Source organism: Rissa tridactyla, chromosome 7 (genome assembly GCF_028500815.1).
Source record: "Rissa tridactyla isolate bRisTri1 chromosome 7, bRisTri1.patW.cur.20221130, whole genome shotgun sequence".
Taxonomy (NCBI): Eukaryota; Metazoa; Chordata; class Aves; order Charadriiformes; family Laridae; genus Rissa; species Rissa tridactyla.
This window is the reverse complement of record NC_071472.1, coordinates 13,235,635-13,255,215: the sequence shown is the minus strand read 5'-3', so window position 1 is coordinate 13,255,215 and position 19,581 is coordinate 13,235,635. Positions and strand designations below refer to the sequence as shown.

The 19,581-nt window shown below is 43.4% G+C and overlaps 1 protein-coding gene across 11 annotated transcripts in view; it reads left to right on the top strand.

Annotated features, from left to right (window-relative positions):
• Window positions 1-19,581, top strand: part of SLC15A2 (solute carrier family 15 member 2) — an 80,754-nt gene that overhangs the window by 18,542 nt on the left and 42,631 nt on the right. For all 11 annotated transcript variants that reach the window (XR_008467779.1, XR_008467780.1, XM_054209517.1 and 8 more), the window contains 12 exons: window positions 388-475; window positions 1,099-1,240; window positions 3,062-3,154; window positions 4,245-4,344; window positions 9,520-9,610; window positions 11,800-11,877; window positions 14,441-14,523; window positions 15,772-15,858; window positions 16,191-16,280; window positions 16,633-16,677; window positions 18,248-18,280; window positions 19,355-19,443. Coding sequence is in view for 9 of the 11 variants with exons in the window: in XM_054209517.1 (XP_054065492.1) it covers window positions 388-475; window positions 1,099-1,240; window positions 3,062-3,154; window positions 4,245-4,344; window positions 9,520-9,610; window positions 11,800-11,877; window positions 14,441-14,523; window positions 15,772-15,858; window positions 16,191-16,280; window positions 16,633-16,677; window positions 18,248-18,280; window positions 19,355-19,443 (1,019 nt within the window). In the remaining 2 variants the exon portion in view is untranslated. The remainder of the gene's footprint in view (window positions 1-387; window positions 476-1,098; window positions 1,241-3,061; window positions 3,155-4,244; window positions 4,345-9,519; window positions 9,611-11,799; window positions 11,878-14,440; window positions 14,524-15,771; window positions 15,859-16,190; window positions 16,281-16,632; window positions 16,678-18,247; window positions 18,281-19,354; window positions 19,444-19,581) is intronic.

The following is a 19,581-nucleotide window of genomic DNA, read 5'->3' as shown; positions in this document are numbered from 1 at the left end:
AGTAGTAGCTTTATATGAAGTGTAGGAGAAAAGGCATCTGAAGGTGTTTTTGCATCTCAGTGGGTTTTTGTGTTGCAGCAGAGAGGCAGTAGGAACCTTCCACAGAAGTTCCTGGAGCTATGAGCACGGTGGGCTGCTGGCAGTGTGCGAATCACCATGGAGGTCCTTGCTGGGCCCATGTCAGCCAGGCTGATTCACTGGGGAACCTTAACCAAAGTAAGATAGGCGTGGGCTCCCCTCTCTTGAGTCCAACCTACAGGCCACTCAAGCAGCAGGAGGCACCTGGTTTTTGGCCTGGACTCCTCTCCACCGCTTGGGCACTGCGGTGATATGTTGCTGGGCTGAAGGCTTTCACAGAACTGATATGTTCTCATTTGTCTCCTGCAGAAACTCTGTGGCTCCAATTACCCCCTAAGCATTGCCTTCATCGTGGTGAATGAGTTCTGCGAGCGCTTCTCCTACTATGGCATGAGAGGTATGCGGCCTGTGTCTGGGAAGTGACTTTCCCATCCTTGGGTTTCTGTACACACTGGCCTGGTGTTCCAGGGCTCTGCTGTGTGTGATCTCAGCAGTCTTTCAAAGTAAATTAGTATTTTGGGATGCAGGGATGAATAGCGTGCCCTAACATTGATGCTACACCTGCTCTGAGCCGAAGTTGTGACTAGAGAGCTCCAAATGTACCTTCCAGTCTAAATTTTTATATGATTCTCTCTCTTAAACCTGGTTTTACAGTGTGTGACATCTTTCATAGTTGTGTGCAATCAGCTTGTTTCGGAATTCAATCATACAGGCACCTAATTTGCAAATAGAAACTGTGCATAAACAGAACTACAGGTTCCGGTAAGATAAGCTAGAAAATATATTTTCCAGGTAAACATAAATGTTTATGAGCAAAGAACGCCTGATACTCATATATCTTATTTTAGCTTTTCCTGTGTCAGGGATTATGAGGAACAGTTCTGAACGCACGATCTTTCCACAACAGTGCTCATAGCTGCTAGACAAATCAGTGGTTTTCTTGCCACTGTGATGTAGTTTCCTGCTTACCTGCAGAGATACGCATTAATTATCTGATGTGATCTGCTTTTTTCCTTTTAGCTGTCCTGACACTATATTTCTTAAGCTTCTTCCACTGGGATGAGAATCTCTCCACTGCGGTGTACCATGCCTTTTCTGCACTCTGTTATTTCACACCTGTCATTGGAGCCATCATGGCAGACTCATGGCTGGGGAAATACAAGTGAGTGAAGACATCTCTCTAATTCAGACAGCATACACCTACACCATGGAGCCTGTGCAAGGGCAGTGCTGTGTGTGCTCCTAGTTTTGAGCTAGGTCAGTGCAGCAAAGATACACTTGCGAAGGTCAGCTCCTCTCTGTTTGCTCATGCTGTTCAGTGCTCCTCTTTCACCCAAGGACCAACAGGCAACAAAGCTGGAACAAATTAAATGTCATAATCACATTTTTCCTCCACTGTCCTTCCCTACCCACCTTGAGGAAGCTGAGGTGTAGAGTGATTAACCCTCAGCTTGCCAAGATCTGCTTCTGAGAGGGATTCAAAAATGGTGAGGAAGTGGTGTCATCCTCTAGATCTCTCAGTTTCAGATAAAATGCCACTAACTATACTATATTTACTTATGCTTTCACAGCATAGGGAATGTGTGGGCACACCCATTTTTATGCCAGTGAAACCTGTGTTCACTCAAATCATCTCCCTTAGCACATAACCAGGTAAACTCTCCCTGAGTAAGTTAGGCAGTATTCCCTTCTGCTGGTAAGTTGCGGGACCATCATCTCCCCCAGAGTGGTGGTGAGCAGCTCGATGCAGGACTTTCTTTGCTTGGCACTGTTTGCTCATTGTCTGAGGAATATTGGCAGTCAGAGCGATGAAGTGCAGCCGAACCCTTCTCTCTAGGAGTAAGCACATCTGGCAGAAGAGTCTCAACAGAAAAAAAAACAGGTGCCCTATACCTTTCCAGCAGAAAGTTCTTAAGGAGATATCAATGTTCTTTTTTCCTTTGTCCTCAATTTTAATCATTCTCTTGTCCCTTTGAATGAAAAAAATAACAGTGGCGGTTTATTAACTTCATTATTTAAGGTCACCTAGCAGTGTTCATTGGTATTTCACAATATCTGTTTTGCAGCATGGTGTTGTGAGAAGGTAAATCCTTATGCAGACTTTTGTGCATCAGGCAGGAGACTTTCCCTGGAGTAATACCTGTGACTGAATGGGAGGTGGCTTTTGCTGTAGTAGCTGGACCAATATCGAGGACAGGATAACAGATTAGAGGGGCTTTTCGGAATGATGTGATGTGGCCCTAAATTAGCTATTGCAACCAGGGTTTGGATGTGTCAAGGACCACTTCTGTACTCAAAGTTCATAGGGCTTCTTCTAGTACCTCTGTCCTAACAAGTCCTTCTACTCCCTCTGTGTGTGTCTAGTCTGCACATAAATACATAGACATCTCTTAATCCTGGAGATAATGAAGGAATGGAATACACTCAAGAGTCTGATCCTCCTAGTCAGAGTTCTTCTCCCTTACCAAGACATGGGAGGCAGATAGATGAGCTCAGTCCTTCAGAGGTACTCGTAGTGGGGAAACCACACTCCTAATTCAGGTGAGTTAGTTGGGTGGGTTCAATGTGGGCAACAGTCCCTGTAGATGCCTTCTGGTCAAGGGATTCGCTTAGGCATGTGCTACATAATGCCAATTATTAGTAATCTGGAAATTGAGTTGAACCGGAACAGTGCTTTTGTATTTGCAGCCTTCCATGCATGACAAGATTGGAACATTTTTAGTTTATTCTGCTCAGCAACATCTACAAAGAAAGCAGGGGCTATCCCTCCTTAGTCTGAACCCGTTTGCCTATCCCTTTTTTCCAGTGCACTCAGTATCGACACAAAAGAGTTATAGCTGCCTGCTATACTGGTGGTATGAACAAACCAGTTCCTTGTGTATCTGCCAAGTAGACCTGCCGTATCAGGAAGCACAGGTGCGCTCTGTTTTCGGATTGTACATCACCCAGCACCTTCAGTCACTGCTGTTTGCTTTCCTCACAGGACGATCATCTACCTCTCCATTGTGTATGTGGTTGGCCATCTGATAAAGTCAGTCGGTGCAATTCCATCCCTAGGCAACCAGGTGGTTCATGTGTAAGTAGCTGTTGAAACCACAGCACTGTAGTAGGTTGTGATGGTAGCTGGTTTACCCAGAACTATAATTCATTTAAATGATCTCCATCAGGCCAGCAGTTTGGAGGCTGTGCATGGGTTGCTTTTATCAGGGAAGGGTTTGGGATATCTGAGTAAGAATAGAAGGGTGGATCTAGAGTGTGGATGCACCAGAAGGAGTTGGAAACCACCACAGAGACTCTAAGCCCTTTGAAATAGGGACCTCTGATCACCCCTCTCTGCTATACCATGCTAGTGGAGTTTGGCCTCCTCCATCCAGCTGCCTGTGACAGGCTCATTCCTCCCTCATTTCCTCATCAGCATGTCTGTCCAGCTCACCAAGGTTCCCCTGTCTGCATGGAAGCACAAAACCAAAGATGTATTTTCTGATGTGACAGAGTCTACCTCTTCCATAGGGTAGAACCATTCTTGCTCTCTAGATTCTGAGCTGATAGGCTTGTCAGAGTAGTACCCCAGCTGGCATCTATGAAACCACCAGGCTATTTTTGCCTAGGTGGTCACAGCTCTAAAAGTGTGCACATGCAGGCAGGAGCACATCTTATTTACAGAAGTTTCCTTTTGTCCTTGGCCAGTCCTGACACTCCTGTTCCCTACAGACTTAATCTGTCTGGCCAGCAATGGTATTTTGAGGAGTACTAGGAGTCAGAAAGCATCCTAGAATGAGCCTAATTCAAACAGTTTGTCTATGCTTACCCAAGCTGAAAGGGTACAGGAAAAAGCTTTTTAAATTTTTATTTATTTATTTATTTTTCTCAATTGATCTCTGCAATCTTTTGTTCTCATATGAGTGAAAAATAATCCCATGGATTTTTGATCTCTAGTATGTCCATTGGGCCTCAGAACAGCAAGAAACTGACAAAAGCAGTTTGGTTAATTGGTACTGAATGCAGAAAGGAGGATAGTTTTTTTTTTTCACACTTACCTGGCTCATCATCACTATCCATGTGTAAAAGACAATAATACCAGAGGAATCATGGTTGGGTGGCACTAAAATGCTCTCATAAGCACTGGAAAGGTTCTGCAACAGTGATATTTTTGTTCTTGCATGAAGGATCCTGTCTATGGTTGGTCTGTTTTTGATCGCCCTTGGAACGGGAGGTATCAAGCCCTGTGTCTCTGCATTTGGTGGGGACCAGTTTGAAGAGGAACATGTAAGACTTCTTTTCTTTCCTAAAATCTGCAGTGTCTACTTATTTTATGAGGATTTTTATGTGATCACATTCTGTTGTACTAGAATAAGGGCCAGTTTGCTAGGAAAAGATGTAGTAATATGTGAAGTAGGAGGGTTTGCATAAAACTTGAGAGGATCTGGATGCTTCCGGAAAGGAACATGACACCAGAACAGGACTGATATCAGGAAGGATAGGTCATAATTGCATCAAATCATCTAAACGTTAAATGGACATCAGAGTAGTTGGAAAATCCTGTATCATGTATCGTGGAACTGTAGCCATTCCTGAACCAGTATAACAGGGGTGATTATAATGCACCGCAATGGAATACAGCAAATGAAAGAGAAAATTATAGCACCAGCCTATGCTTCCTTGAGAACTTTCCCTCAAATCAGTCATAGTCTGTGTCTTAGATATTGTTCAGAAATAACTGTAGGAAATTCCAGTCTTTTGAAAGTCGTGCTGGTACCACATCTATCCAGAATGTTTTCTATATATTCCAGAACAGAAAGTTCTGAAGAGTTGGAAAAAATGTTTCTTTTTAGCTCTTTGTGCTTTGCATCCTGTGAATTGTAGTCCAGTTGCTTCGTATTCTCATTCTCTATCATGAGTGCTTAGCTCCTCACCTGCGCTAATTTCAGACTCCCATTATGAAGCACAGTGGCTCAACCAGGGATAAGGTGGCGCTTAAAGAAGTGAAGCAGGTCAGGAAATACTAAGCTTCAGGCAAAATGTTAAATTTTCAAATTGACCTGAAATAAAACACTTAGATTACGTTGACCTAACACACAAATAAAAAATTCAGTTTTCTCCATGACAGCATTCAAATCAGCAACTTCTGTGCATGGCACAAATCCTCAAATATATAGAAGGCCACTGCTACAAGAAGGAAAATAAATGTTGGGGTCTGTGATGACTAGGCTTAAACTCAAGGAGGATTATTTAGGACTGACAGTAGGAAAAATTTTCCAGAAATAGATCTAGAGAAGCACTGAAAAAGACTAGGACCTTTGGGAGATGGAAATTCCCATCAATGGAGGCACTGAAGAAGGACATTAGACTAACGGTCTGTCAGGAAAGGCACTGGTAGAATTGGACAAAGGATAGCTTCTTGGCTGTGGACAAGGGATGGGATCCCTGTAGAGCATTTTGCTCTTTATCTTTTGCAGTGCCCTAGCATATAGTTAGCATTTAATGAACAAATAATACAGACTAGAATGTTTATTTTAAAATTTTGGGGAGACTTGTGCTTTCTGCACATGAACTGTGTGATGATGAAGTGATGAAGCTTATAGTTACTAAGGAGTAACAAAACACGGGATGTTTCATGGTCACTTGTTCAAAGCAGATCCTTCTGTGGGCACGTTCATCCTGTGCTGTCAGTTGGACCTGGTGCTTTAGAGGATGCCACAGAAGAGGGAGCAGCCATTATCTGGTGGTCACCAGCCTCCCCAGTTGGCACAACTCTGACCAACAACAACAGGCTGGCAGTACAGCACACGCGCTCTGGGAATGCGGTGTGTGCATACTAGCATGTGGGCATCACAGCTTGCAGTGCCAATAGCTGTCCCCAGAGGATTCTAAGAGGTGTTACTGCAGCGTTTTCAGAAGTGCTACTTCTATGAATATTAATGATTAATAATGTTTATCCAGCATCTTTCAATTACCACCTAATTACAGTATGATAATATGTACCACTTATCTTCAGTGTTTTATAGACTTCGGCTAATGAATCTCAGCACCCCAGCCAGGCACATACATATTATTATCCCAAATTTACAAGCACAAGTGAGTTGCAGAGAAAAACCTGAATTGCCCGTGGTTGTGTGGGCCTGTACCCATTCTCCAGCATTCAGACTACACCTCTCCAACAAATTTGTCAAATACTAAGGCTCAAACATTCACCTGTGTGTTGCCTTCAAGAAAAACTAATTTAGAGAAAGAAAACTGTAAAAAGCCTTCTGATAAGGACAATGCGTTCTGCTCTATTAATTCTTTTCAGAATAGAAAGTTTTGTATTTTACCATTTTGAAATGACTTGGCCTTTCAGAAGGAAAAAAAAATGTTTTATGCTATGCGATAGGAATTTAAGTCTTGAAAATTGGAATGAGAAGTTTTGATTTTGTAAGGAATGAAAGGTTTGGGGCCAACCAGAATATTTCTCCCCCCCGGAGTGCTGTTTGAGAGGACTTATGTTTTTCATCTTCCACTCCAGGTAGGATGAAATAAGATTTGAAAATACCAAATTAAATGAAGCATTTGATTCCCCCTTAGTTTTCAGGACACCAATAAACTTCAGCTGACCCTTAAGTGCACAGGCTTAGTTGTTCCATCTGGAAACTAGGGATGTGGTAGTTCTGTATATAAAATGAATAAATAAATTGCCCCTGCTATTCCCATGTAGAGATAAATTTATGTTTTGAGGTAAATGCACACCATCGGTCTGTTTTTCTTTTAAGTACTTTATGAGTGTAATAGTATTGGATCTGCCACTTTGTGTAGTGCTACTAGAAACAGTGATGGAGACTGATTCAGCAGGAGGTCAGATAGGGAAAGTAGATTTATCTGCAGGAGATTTCCAAGCATCTTTGTCTGTGGGATTAGGAATCCAAGCTAAAAATGCCTGAACCAAATGATATTTATGATATGTTATATGAATGCGAAGGCTGCTGTGCATATTAATTAAGGATCAAAGCTGCTTTCCAACAGTGTGATATGGTGTTTAAGGTACTAAATAGCTTTCTCTTTGTTTCTTTATTTTCCGGTTGCCAAGGAGATCAGGATTATCATGTACAGTACCTTTTCTCAAATTAGCTAATCCAAATCATGTTGTTAATGTATGTCTGCTCTAAAGATTAAGAAAATAGGGAGGGAATTCTCTTTTCCAATCAGTGTAATTTGCAAGCTGCTGGGTCATTATTTTTGTACTCCTGCTTTTCTCTGACCATTTTTTTCCATCACTGAAATCTGAAAATGTGTGAAACAAAATGCCCCAAATTCTTTATGCATCACTACCCTCTTCTCTTACCAGCACATTCTTTTTAGTAATTGTTACTCTAGACTTTATCATGTTGAGAGCTGCATGCTTGAGTTTTTCTCAGGTCTCAGAAATTCTGAGTTGCTCAGATATAAAGGGTTAGAGATATGGCATGAGAATTTGAGTAGAAGAGGGCAGGACTGTGAGGACTCTCCTGCACCGCCCATATCAAGCCATGGCAGGGCTACTCGGAGCAGGACAGGTTGCTGAGGCTGCTCATTTCTCTAGATTTCCTTAACTAGTCACAAAGGTAGAATGAAGAAGAAAACACACTCATATTAGCTTAGCAGTAGAAAGTTGCAGGTAATAAAAAACACTGGTAAGGACAGAAATGGAGTATAAGAGATAGTAAGACCCAGTGCTGTTTGCTGTTAAGCATGGGAATATGCCATAGAGATGATTATTATAACGCTTACACATCCTTTAATCCATGACAAACCATTTCGGAGTAATGTATGGATTAAATTGCCTGGGACATGCTAGGAAATAAAATTGTGGAAGAGCCAAAAGCTCAAGTTGATGGGGTCTTCATAGCTGTGCTGGGGCGAGGCAAAAAGCCCTTAATCCAAGTAAGGGGACCCCCAGAATCCTTGGTGGGTGGCAGTGGGAAGCAAGGGGCTCTCTCCCTCACCTTCCCGGTACCCGCTTCACAAGGGGACACAAAGAAAAGCCCTCTCACACCCTCCCACCTGCCCACCTTCCCTGCAGTAATCCCCTGTGATAAGAGGCTTCTTGCCAAATGAAGCTGCAATATTTCCTGTTGGCTGCACCATTAGTCACGGGAAGTTTTGTTACATTTTTGGATCCCAGGTTTCATTCCTTAAGAGCTGTTCTCTTTTAGCTGCCTGCAATTCTTCACATTTTCTCCCGTTTTATAGCTTTGTGAATATTGTTGTCTCAGGGAGCAGGAGGAAGCAGGACATATTAGAAAGAGAGGGGACAGAACCAGGCCCCTGAGGAGCTTTCTTACACTCAACTAAGTAAAGGATTCGCATTCACATGATGCACAAGTCCTAGACGTGTGGCTCAAGGTGCCCTAAGGAGCTTCTGCCAGGCACCAAGCCATGTACCAAGCAATTTTCCCACTTTACAGGACCTAGTGAAAGCTGGGAACAAAGCCTAGACATATATGGAATATATTGGCAACCTGGGCCAGGGCTGTCCTTAAATGCTGGTTTCACCAACTCAGGTGTCCCATAGGTGGTGATACAGATGAGCGTGGGGTAGGTCAGGTAGCCTGCTCTTCTTCCTCCACTCTGCTGGCCCACCCAGGCACGGGGAAGAGGTTTAGCACTATGTATGTTCATACGACTGTGTGTGTATGTCTCCCTCACAAACAAGAAGAGACAGCTCTTGGTTGAATGCCTTCACGCATTACTCCTGCAAAAAGGACCAAACTCTGCATGAAGTTCCTGATTCCTTCCAAATTATGAATTATATAGGAGGAAAGAAGATCAACAGGAATCCTTTGACTATATGAACTATAATATGTTACAACATCAGTTAAATTCTGAACTGTTTCTCTTAAGAGTTCATCCCTCCATCAGGCTCATGAATTTGCTCCCGTAGATTTAATTTACCCTATTAGTTTGAGGTTGACTGGCCTCAGCTTGGTAATCTCCTGTGTGATGGATACCTCTCATTTGCTGGCACTCTCTCATCTATGCTGTCATTACTAGCTCCTCAAAATACACAGGTTTCTTCTTCTATTTCTGCACAGGAGAGGAGGGGAAAAAAAAAAAGAGCTCAGACATGGGAAGAAATTATGAGCTTGTCAAACTGTGCCAAATTGGATTGAATTAGGTGACAGAGGATCTGAATCATGCTACTTGTTCTGAATAAGTAAATGCTCTCCCCTCCTTCCAGTCTCACAACACTCTCGAAGCAGTGGCTTTTCCTCTGAAATGCCAAAAAGCCCCAAAGCGCTTCTCAAGTAGCGTGAGCTGATTTGTGTGAGCATTTACCATCACCTGAACGCAAGCATGTTTGCTTAACATTTTATGCGCTGCGTGTCAATATTTACCCAGCCTTCCTAACAAGAGAATTGATAGTGTTCAATCTGCAAGCCCAATGCTGTGCATTAGCCGTGACATTGATATTGTCTTCTCTTGTTTTAGACCTCGGAGAGAAACAAGTTTTTTTCCATCTTCTATTTATCCATTAATGCTGGAAGTTTGATCTCCACGTTTGTAACTCCTGTGTTAAGAGGTCAGTGTTGATTTAGAATAAGACAATAAATTAGCTGCCCTCTGACTACTCTGCTGTGCATAGTTAGGCTTTTATGACAACTGAATAGCAGAAATTATATTATCTGTGGAGTGGGCAGTGTATTGCATTTACGCCTTGTTAATCCTGTCGTAGTGGTGTAACAGATTTATAGTACTAGCAGACAAGTCACAGAAACTATATTCCTGGTTGTATTTCAAAGCCAGCCTGAACTGTAGAATTAAAATATGAAAGGTGGAAGGACCTATATGATCATCTAATCCTCCCCATTGCCATTGAAGTGTTATTTCTCTGTCTTGCCTGCAGGTAACCTGTGGATGGGAACTGATCTCTGCTATCCTGTGTAGGAGTCAGGGATGAAAAACTTAGCGGGGCTGGTTTTGAAATCCTACCTTCTCCCTCCCCCAGGGTGCTGCTGACTTCTGGAGGGCTCTGTCCTGGCACCCAGGCATGTCTGCGTGGGTCTGCTTGCAAGATTGCAGCCCTGAGCAACTAGCTTTGAAGACAAAGCACAGGCCTATGCCCCATTTAAGACCTACTTTATATTCTAGCCAGCTTGCACAACCCCTTTTAGTCCCTGAGTCTTGCTGCACTTACTTCATTGTATCGCAGCGCCTAGAATCCAAAGGGATTGGCACGCTCTAAATACAGACACAGAGGCAGAGCGGCAGGCCATAGGCGATGGGGATGGGGACAGGGACACGGTAGGCTTTACGCTTAGTAGCAATTTTTTTCATTCCATCCCATGGCCTCCAGGTAGCTCTCTCCAGGAAGCTTAACACTTGTTCAGAGTGATTATTTTAACAGGCCATTCATTTCACAAGCCTTTGGACAATTGTGCTTGTCTCTTATTTACACCATGTGTACGGGCAAAGACAAATGCTGTATCTCTTGCTCTTTCTCTGTTGTCCCCAGGTCAGCATTCTGTTGGGAAGGGGCTTTTGCTCAATGTAGTGAGTGGGCAAATGACAATACAGTCCCCTTTGAACATCAAAACTTGTGCCAATATAGCCTAGCAATAAAGTAGTTGCAACATGGAAATGAGATGGAGAGGATGGGGGAAGAGTAAAATTTCTGTGAAGTTTGAAAGCTTTTCTTGGAAGAGCAAGAAGTGCAGTTCTTGGACGTTTGGCAGAAATGTGGAATATATACTTTTTAGGTGAAGTCCAACTCAATTTTGCATGTCAAAAGTTCAGTATGCCCATAATGTCTCACTGCCAGCTTTGTTGGATTTCAGCTAATTTGCTGAAAATAAGTAAATAAATGCTATGCACGCACACAGCTATGCAGCTGACTGTGACTGCCCAGGGACAACAAACAGGAACATGTGAAGGCTTCATGGGTTGGTTTCCTGTTAACTCTATTGGCTTACTTTAGCCATTTTGATATTACTCCATGTCAGAATGCAGTAACTTGTAGCCACTGGCATACAAACACAGACCCTGTTGCTGGCTTGCTGTTTGCAGCTGGGCTTCTAAATTCATGTGGTGCAAGAACTGACCTGGTCCAAGAGGGGCAGGGTTTCAGTGAACCATGGCTCAGATCAGTCAAAGCCATGCTGTAACAAACCTGACTTCCTGATGGGTTATTGCAAGACATGACATTTAGAGCAGGCTTCCTCTAGTGAGAGTGCAAAGGTGACGAGAAAGGGAACTGGAGTGTTAAAACTAATCCTGTGCACCCACTTATTCAGTAGGGGTATTGGCTCCACTTTGTCCACTGTACGTAGCTATGAAATCAGATTCAGGTTTTTAGCTCAATAAATCGTGCAGCTGGCACAAATAATGTGGAAACACAGTACTAGTTATTTATATCTAGGCAAATACAGAATGGCGTCAGGTTATTTTAAATGTTGTGGGTTTTTTCCAGATTACCTACCAGATTCCAGTACCTACTACTTCTTTCTACCTGTTTGTCTGCCCCCTCCCTTCTACCATTCTCATCAGTAGCCCATTATCAGCTGCTTTTGCTGGCAGACACTAACCCTGCTTCCAAATTGTCTTCATCAAGGGAGGACAACTGTTTCAAGGAGATTCAATTCACAGTGTCAAGCACCAGCAAAGAAGATTTAAAGCCAGGGGAAGTGACTGATTTAGGGGAAGCAAATCAAAGGCCCCAGTAACATAAGTCTGACTGTAATGAAGTGCTTTTATTTCTGACTACTTTTTCAGGAGATGTGAAATGTTTTGGAGAGGATTGTTACGCACTGGCTTTTGGTGTCCCAGCAGCACTGATGGTGTTGGCGCTTGGTGAGTGGAAAGAATAATGCTTGTAACAGGATTTACTATTTTTGAGTGCATGGATAGGTGAGAAAATGCACAAATTCACTTGCTTTGTATGGATACTACAATGGGAAATTCAAGGGTTCAAGGTCACCCAACAATTCCACAATTCAGAACAGCAAGAAAAATCACTAGTTCACTTAGTGGTGGGCAGGCCATGGTTTTACTGCAATCCTTTATCACGATATTGATGAGAAGGTGGTCTGGTGGATGTTTCAAAATACAATTGCCTTGCTCTATAAAGCAAAGGAAGGCTCCAAAATGATTCTCCTGATGGCTTACAGCTTTGCCTATAGGCAGGCTTGGCCTTTGAACTGCAATCTGAGCAGTCCTCAAAGATCCCCAGTTTATAGAAGAGAAGCTTAGCATACCACTTCTAACCTTTCCACAGGCTCTTTGCAGCTTGGGGCCATCTTTAATGGCTCTGACTTCTGCTTCAGAATCTATGCACCACACAGAAATCGCAGAAGGAGCTGAATGAGATGTTACTTTATTCTGAGCTGTTTCATTTTGCTTGGCTGAAGTAATTCCCACAATTACAGTGACAGCTTATTATTATTCTGTTGGAGTAAAAAGCCCTTATTGTCCAAGTGTAAGGAGGCAGCCGCAATCACCGTGCTTCCTAAAGCTTGCATCTTAGCCCCATTAATGTACTTGTCAAGATTTCTTCTTCATCCCTCATAAAATACTCAGCAATTTCCACATTCATACTGTTACTGCTTGGTAGCCAATACGGAGGACACCCCATTATCTTTAGTTCCACAGTTGCAAGCTGCTGAGGGGAGCAGTCCCCTTATTATGCTGCATTTGAGAGGTTTTGACACAGCATGGGTTGACTTCTCATTCAGCTTGTTAACTTAATTGAGAGACCAAACAATTGTGTGATTTCAGCACGGCATCTGTGATTTGAGAGGTTCGTCCCCCAGAGAATGTGAATGTTTCTCTCTCCCCTCGAACTTTCATCAGAGAGAAGAATCAGGACACTGGAATAAAGTCATCAGGCCATAGCTAACGTTACAGCAATTATTTTCAAAAAAATGCATGGTCATGGGCCTGAGAAGCTTGGCTTTTCCCCTGTGGCCTATTCCTATCAGTTTAAGGCAGCACAGGCTCCTCCATGCATCATTGTGTGAAGAATGTTTCTAGCAGGGTAATATCTGCCCAGGGGAAAATGGACGTGTGAATATTGCAGTTTTGGTGAGGGCATCAATCGAAATGTGCTTTTAGCTAGTGTCCTGCTGCCAGATTCCATGGCCTGCCCAGCAAAGCAGCTCTGTGTTCTTTTGTAACACGCTAAAATGCTCTTGGAAGTGATATATTTGACTATGTGAGCAGCATGCAGAACTGGAGAAAATACCCTTTCAAATATGACTGGCCCTCTTCTCAGGATGATGGAAAGCAAGGATAGATTTAGAGGCAAAATGGAAATCTTATAGAGCAAGATTTTCTGTGTTCCTTCAGTTTCTGAAAGATGGGGGAAGATTCATACTATTTCATTCCAAATGCCAAACCTAATGCAGGAACCTCAGTTCCCAAATGAGTCAATGGCATCACCAGAAGGTATTCCAGCAAACCTAAAGAATCATGTTTTAGAGGCACCAACACATCCACAAGGAGATGCTAAAAATTAGGTAGTGCAACTGCCCACTCTGGGTGACTTTGGACAAGTGTCTTTCAGTGGGACTCAACTAAACTGACTTCAGAGTTCCCTCTGACAGTTCTGCAAGTCAAAACTCGATGCAAATGGTCTTCACAGTCAGAAAAGAGAAATGGTGAGTTTCCTGCAGTGTCCTGTGCCTCCTGTGCTAGGACAGAGGTGCAGGCTTTTCTCCACTGGCTGTGGACTGACCCAGAAAATTGGGTTAGTTTAAAACATTGAGGTTGGTTTGTTATATGGATTTTATGCTCAGCTTTTGTTATTCTTGTCCCTGCCTAACATCTTTGGAATTGCAATGTCCTCAGAGGCTCTCAAAGAGCAGGACAAATGATATGTAATCAGATAGCCCCCTCTCTGACAGGATTTTGAAGCCTCAGTCCGATATTCTTTGTGCTTTGAGGGAGGAAAACCAAGACAAAACGCTATCTTAAATTGTGTATCCCTTTGTGGAAACCATAAATGGAGGTAATTTCTGTCAACACCACTATGTGATGCAGTGACCTTTGTGGCAGTTTCCATTGAAATGTGTGTGAGATGCAACTACACTAAGTCCATGTTGGGTCTGGATTAATCCTCGCACGGTTGGAATGTCTCAGGGCTGATTTCCAGCATCAGGTGCAGCAATTCAATGTGGATTGTATTTTAAGGTTAGCATACAAAAAGCATAGATGGGTGAATTTTCAAAGCTTTGATTCCCAGCATGAATCAGGTGTGGAGGTGCCTGTTGTGCCAGACCAGACCTTGCTAAAAGTGCTATCTTGTAAGCCCCAAGGGCAGAGGATTTCTATTGAATACAGGGGTGGGGGATCCTTCCCAGAAGCCAATGCAGGACTCATTCATGGCCATTCCCATTTGGATTATAATGTTTTTCAGTTGTGTTCATTGCTGGAAGTGGACTGTACAGAAAAACGCCACCACAAGGGAATGTCTTACTTGAAGTGTGCAAATGCATCGGTGTAAGTGTGTGCCATTCTCTCTTTTTCACGCATGACTCTGAGGTTGCAGGTCAGAAAAGTGCAGAGGAAACGGGGAGGTGACGTTTGGAGTTCTTCTGTATGCTGTTCCTGGGTATCTTGCTGATGAGCTGTAAGAAATAAGAAACACATTTAGGTTCTAGTTTATTCTTTCAACATTTCAATCGTTTTTCCTTAGCTCCATGAACTGTTCAGTTGATGTCAGTTAGAACCACTATTGGCAGATGCTAGTGGAGTCTGAACTGAAAGGAAAATTCGGAAGCTCACGGAGTATCAGATATATGACTCATTTTTTTTCAGCTGAATAATTTTACTGAAGTTTATCAGTTCAGCAGACAGTAATAGTACACATTCATATTATGCACATTCAGCATGTTCACGTAAATGCAAGAGACACCTGCTGAAGGCGCATTACAGCCTTATCAATTATTTTTCATAGCGTGTGAGCTGAATATGGTATGTGAAAAAATACTCTCTTATTATTAGGTGGATAATGATGTTTCTTTTTCAGGAAGCTGTTGCTAACAGCAGATGTTTTCTTTTTACCTAGGTCAATCCTAGTGACAGACTTACCTTGGGGAAACAGGCGAGATCTTAAGGATAGTATTCCTAAGTGAGGTCTGCCACTCTTCTTGCCAGGGTGGCTGGGTTCAGTGACTGGAGCACACAGCATAAATAAACAAGTTACAAATTCGGTGTCACTGATTTCTCCTCCAGTGAGAAACCAACTTGAAGCTGGTCTAAGAGTGAATGTGACATGGGCTGTGCCACAAATATGCAAAGAAAGGTCTACAGAACAAGAAGGGAGTGAGAGTTCTGGTTTTGACACTGCTTTGGGTAACAAGGCATTTCCTCCCCAGCACAGTGGTCAATTCGAGAGGTGCTTTTTGGAAGAGAACTGAAGAAATGATGTTTAAAGCTTTATCATGTAGCAGGTTTCAAATCAAGCATGAAACAGTCTTTGGGGGCTTGTGTCAAATTTCTCTCCGAAAAACAAGCCCATGAGGTAGTTCATTCCCACATCATACCTTTAATCAACCAATATCACAGAAAATTCCCTGTAGAGAATTGGTCATAAAGCATTCAGTCTGAGACTTTGGAGGTTTTCAGGAAACACCCACAATTTTCTGGCGCTGCTTACATTTGGGGATAGGGAGGGCAGTCTTGTGTTGGGAATGTGACAAAGGCAGGGACACCACAAAGGAGTTACTCACCTGTTTTTCTCCCTAGTTTGCTATTAAAAACCGTCTGAAAAACCGCTCCCATCAGATTCCAAAGAGAGATCACTGGCTGGACTGGGCATCAGAAAAATACTCGGTAAGTGATGCTCTACCTGGCAAGTTTGGAGGGGGAAGGAGGGAGACAGGCAGACATACAAGGGAGACAGTAAGACTGGCCTGGCCACACCACTCCTCACATGCACCGGGCTCTCATTTGTCCTGTCCGTTCCCACATCTGTACTCTCCTGACCCTTAATGGACAGTTTAGGTGCTGCACTGAAATGGAGAAATGCAAATATGTTCAATATCAGGAATAAGTGCAATGAATAACCGCCATGCAGAAAGAAACAGGAGCTCTCATGCATTGTGGCTTGAATCCCGTGGTGGCTTCTCACTCCCATCTTACCTTTTTGCCTATTCCCTTTATAGAAGCAGCTGATTGGGGAGGTTAAAATGGTGACACGTGTTCTCTTCCTCTTCATACCGCTGCCAATGTTCTGGGCCCTGTTTGATCAGCAGGTATGGTACAGTGCATTGCAGGTCTGCCTGACGGCTTGGGTTTGCACCCTTGTTTTTCCAGGGTAACACTAAAGCATCCTGGGGACACAGAGTGCCATGGTCCTACCGGGTGTCCAGGTGCTTGCTAAGGCAGTGCCCACCATCACTGCTGGCCTTCCCTTCACAGTCCTGCTGGGTGTCTGGCACAGGAGGGTGAGAAGGAAGGATGTGCCCTGCCTACTGGCATGTGTTACAGGGATGGGAAGGAATAAATGGGAAATAAGACCTCCAGTATTGTCTTCCTCTCTTTCCCCATGTTTTCTAGTCCCATAAGACATGTTGAAGGCTTCACAGCTTTCTGTTTTCTTCTTAGGGATCCAGGTGGACTTTGCAAGCCACAAAAATGAATGCTGATTTTGTAAGTACTTAATGTCACCAACGCTGGTAAGACTAGTAATAACATCACTGCTCTTGCTTTTTAACCGGAGTCTCGCAGTACTAAGAGCATCTGCTTGATGAGTCTGGGTGAGTTGCACTTTTGGTGATTAGAAGTGAGAGGCTCTGTGCAGCCATGTTCAATTCATCACAGTACATCTTGGCAAGGAGCGAGGGCTGGGGAGCCATCAGCAGCCTGCAGGGTCAGGAGTGCTGACCCACTGGCAACCGGTCGCTCTGTGACCTGGAGCAGGTAGGGTTTCCAGCCTGCTTACCCCCACTGAAGAGAGTGAAGTCAGGGAAAGTTCACACAGCCCTTGTAAGGTGTAACTAGAGCTATTGTAGTTATATATTTGTACTCTGGCTTACTTGGTGATACATTAATGAAGCCTCTTGAAACCAGCAGGAATCTTGTGTATAAGGTAGAGATGTGATGAGGATTAATTAGTTAGTAGCCATAAAGCTCTTCAAAGATGTGAATGGCAAATGGTGCAGGGTGCAGTGGCAGGTAAATGGGGATCAGCTATCTGCGTAAAGATGCCACCATACAGGGCTGGTTTGCAGACATATATATTTTAATGGGCCACTTAGATCTTACCTGAGGATGCTCACATCAGAATTTAGGATTGTAAATGCCCATTTTCCAGTTTAAAATTGATTTAAAGCCCAAAATTTGAGCTGGGAGAGACAGGCAGCTGTTCAAGATTCAGCTCAGGACAAACCTGGGAGACAGGAGACAAACACCCACAATGCTTTCTTGGGAAGATATTATTTCCTTCCTAATTTTCCCCCTCTTTGTCTTAATTTCAAATGAAAAGCATTGCATGGAGTTCAAACACCAGCCTCTCCCTGGAGACAGCTCATTGGTCCCTTTTGGGGACTGTGATCCCTCCGTCCATCCCCATTAGCCTTGCCCAATTGTGGGGGCTGGGTCCAGTGATGCAAGGGTGACGCACCTCTTACAGCCTTGAGGACTCTTGGCTCAAGGCAAGAAGTCACAGTTGAACAGATGTCCAAAGCCTGTTTGGTGCCCTGGGAAGATGGACGGAAGAAAGAGGTGTTGGTGCAGCCCCCTGGCTCAGGGCTGTTCTTTTGTTATCCTCTCGGGGTGCCTGGGAGAAATGCCAACAGAGCTCAGAGGGTCCTGAAGCTTGAGAGCACTCACTTGCAGGATTTGGTCTTTTCCCATTACAGAAGCAAGGAGGGAGGAAGCTCTAAGTCCAAATCCCAACTGGGACACTAACATGCCCATTTCCCCCCTCCTTCATGGCTCAGCCACTCTGAAAGATGGGTCTCAGTATCTGTCATAGGCTGTGTCCCAGCTGCCATATATCAAGGTCTGAGTGTAGCTTCCTTCTGCAAAATTATTCTCATCAAACACTGTGTCCTTAGATGACAAGTGTCAAGAGCACAATATCAGCTGCTAAAGCCAACATAAAGCATTTGAGGAAACAACTTCTGCTGCTAAGGCAAACTGGACCAGTTACTTAATTGCCGTATGTGCTACTATATTATGGTGTTTATGAATCACTTGGAATATCTTTTTGTTTCAGGGAATATATGTCCTTCAGCCTGACCAAATGCAGGTAAAAGATACTATAGGGTAGGAAATAACCCTTAGAAATGTATTTTCTTTTTCTGACTCATTTTTCGTTTTCTCATGGGACCAGTGGCCTTTCTTTGCTCCTTTTGAAGGTAAAAGCAGTGCTCCTGCTGACTGCTGCGGTGTGGACACTGCCTTATTGCTCACTAGCTGTTTTGAAAGCTTAGTTTGGGGTTCAGAAGACCCCAATGATGTCCTTACATGGAGGCTGAATCCTGCAGAATGGTGCAGTGGTGTGGGGAGACATGCCACCATAATAGTTCTTGAAGTGGGGTTGGCACGTGGAGGATTCAAACTGTGTCTCCTTTTAACATGCCCCTGCTTTGGGATGAGCATTGCACCTGAAATATGTTTCCTTCCTCCCTTCCTGCAGAGCAGATGAAAATGTGAAGGCTCCAAGATGGTGATGTGTTGTCACAGTTGATTACAATTCTTACGCTGAACAGCTCTGGAGAAATTCAAAGCTGTTCTGTTCCCTGAAATCTTCCCTCAAAACTGAAACAGCATCTCTCTGCTTGTTCTCTATCACGCTCTGTTTTCTTGCTCTGCCACTGCTGTCTGACAGACAAGCTCTGGCCCTCCCAGGAGAAATGTAGTTCCTGGGGGATTACCAAGCTGTGTGGAAGTGTGAGAAATTGCCAATTTCACAGAATAGTGCCTGTTCCTCTGGGATTTTGCTGAAGTCCCAAGATGTTTCCATTATTGCTGATTTGTTGTAAGGTCCCACCACAGCACTGAAGGTCACCTGCTTCTATTGTCAGTAGATTTTGTACTTTTTAAAAACATGATGTTTCAGTTCTCTCTTCAGGTAAATTGGGCCAGTGATGCTTGCTTACCTCTTGGAGAGGACGATATGAACAAAATGTATTCGTGCCTGTGAAAACTAAATAGCAGAAGCTGTTGGAGTGCAAACTATGATTATATTTTAAAAGGAGGTTTTTAAGTGTTTGTTCATGTCCTTTCTGTAATGGAATTATTTCTGGAGGACAGTGCTTTATGAGTTTAATTACTGAAAGTTGCTTTCTAGTCACTAAACTCCCATTCTTTTGTATTGCAGTTCTTAAATCCACTTCTTATTCTTGTCTTCATCCCGGTTTTTGACCTTGGGCTCTACCCCCTGATAAACATGTGCAAATTTAATTTCACGTAAGTACTTGGGGACAATACAGATGCCTCTGTTCTTATTCTTTTGCAGCAAGTCTGCAGAATAACTTTTAAGGAGAAGAAACACAAATTTCCATTCACCCTTCCCAGTACTTCAATCCCAATAGGCAGCATCACCCT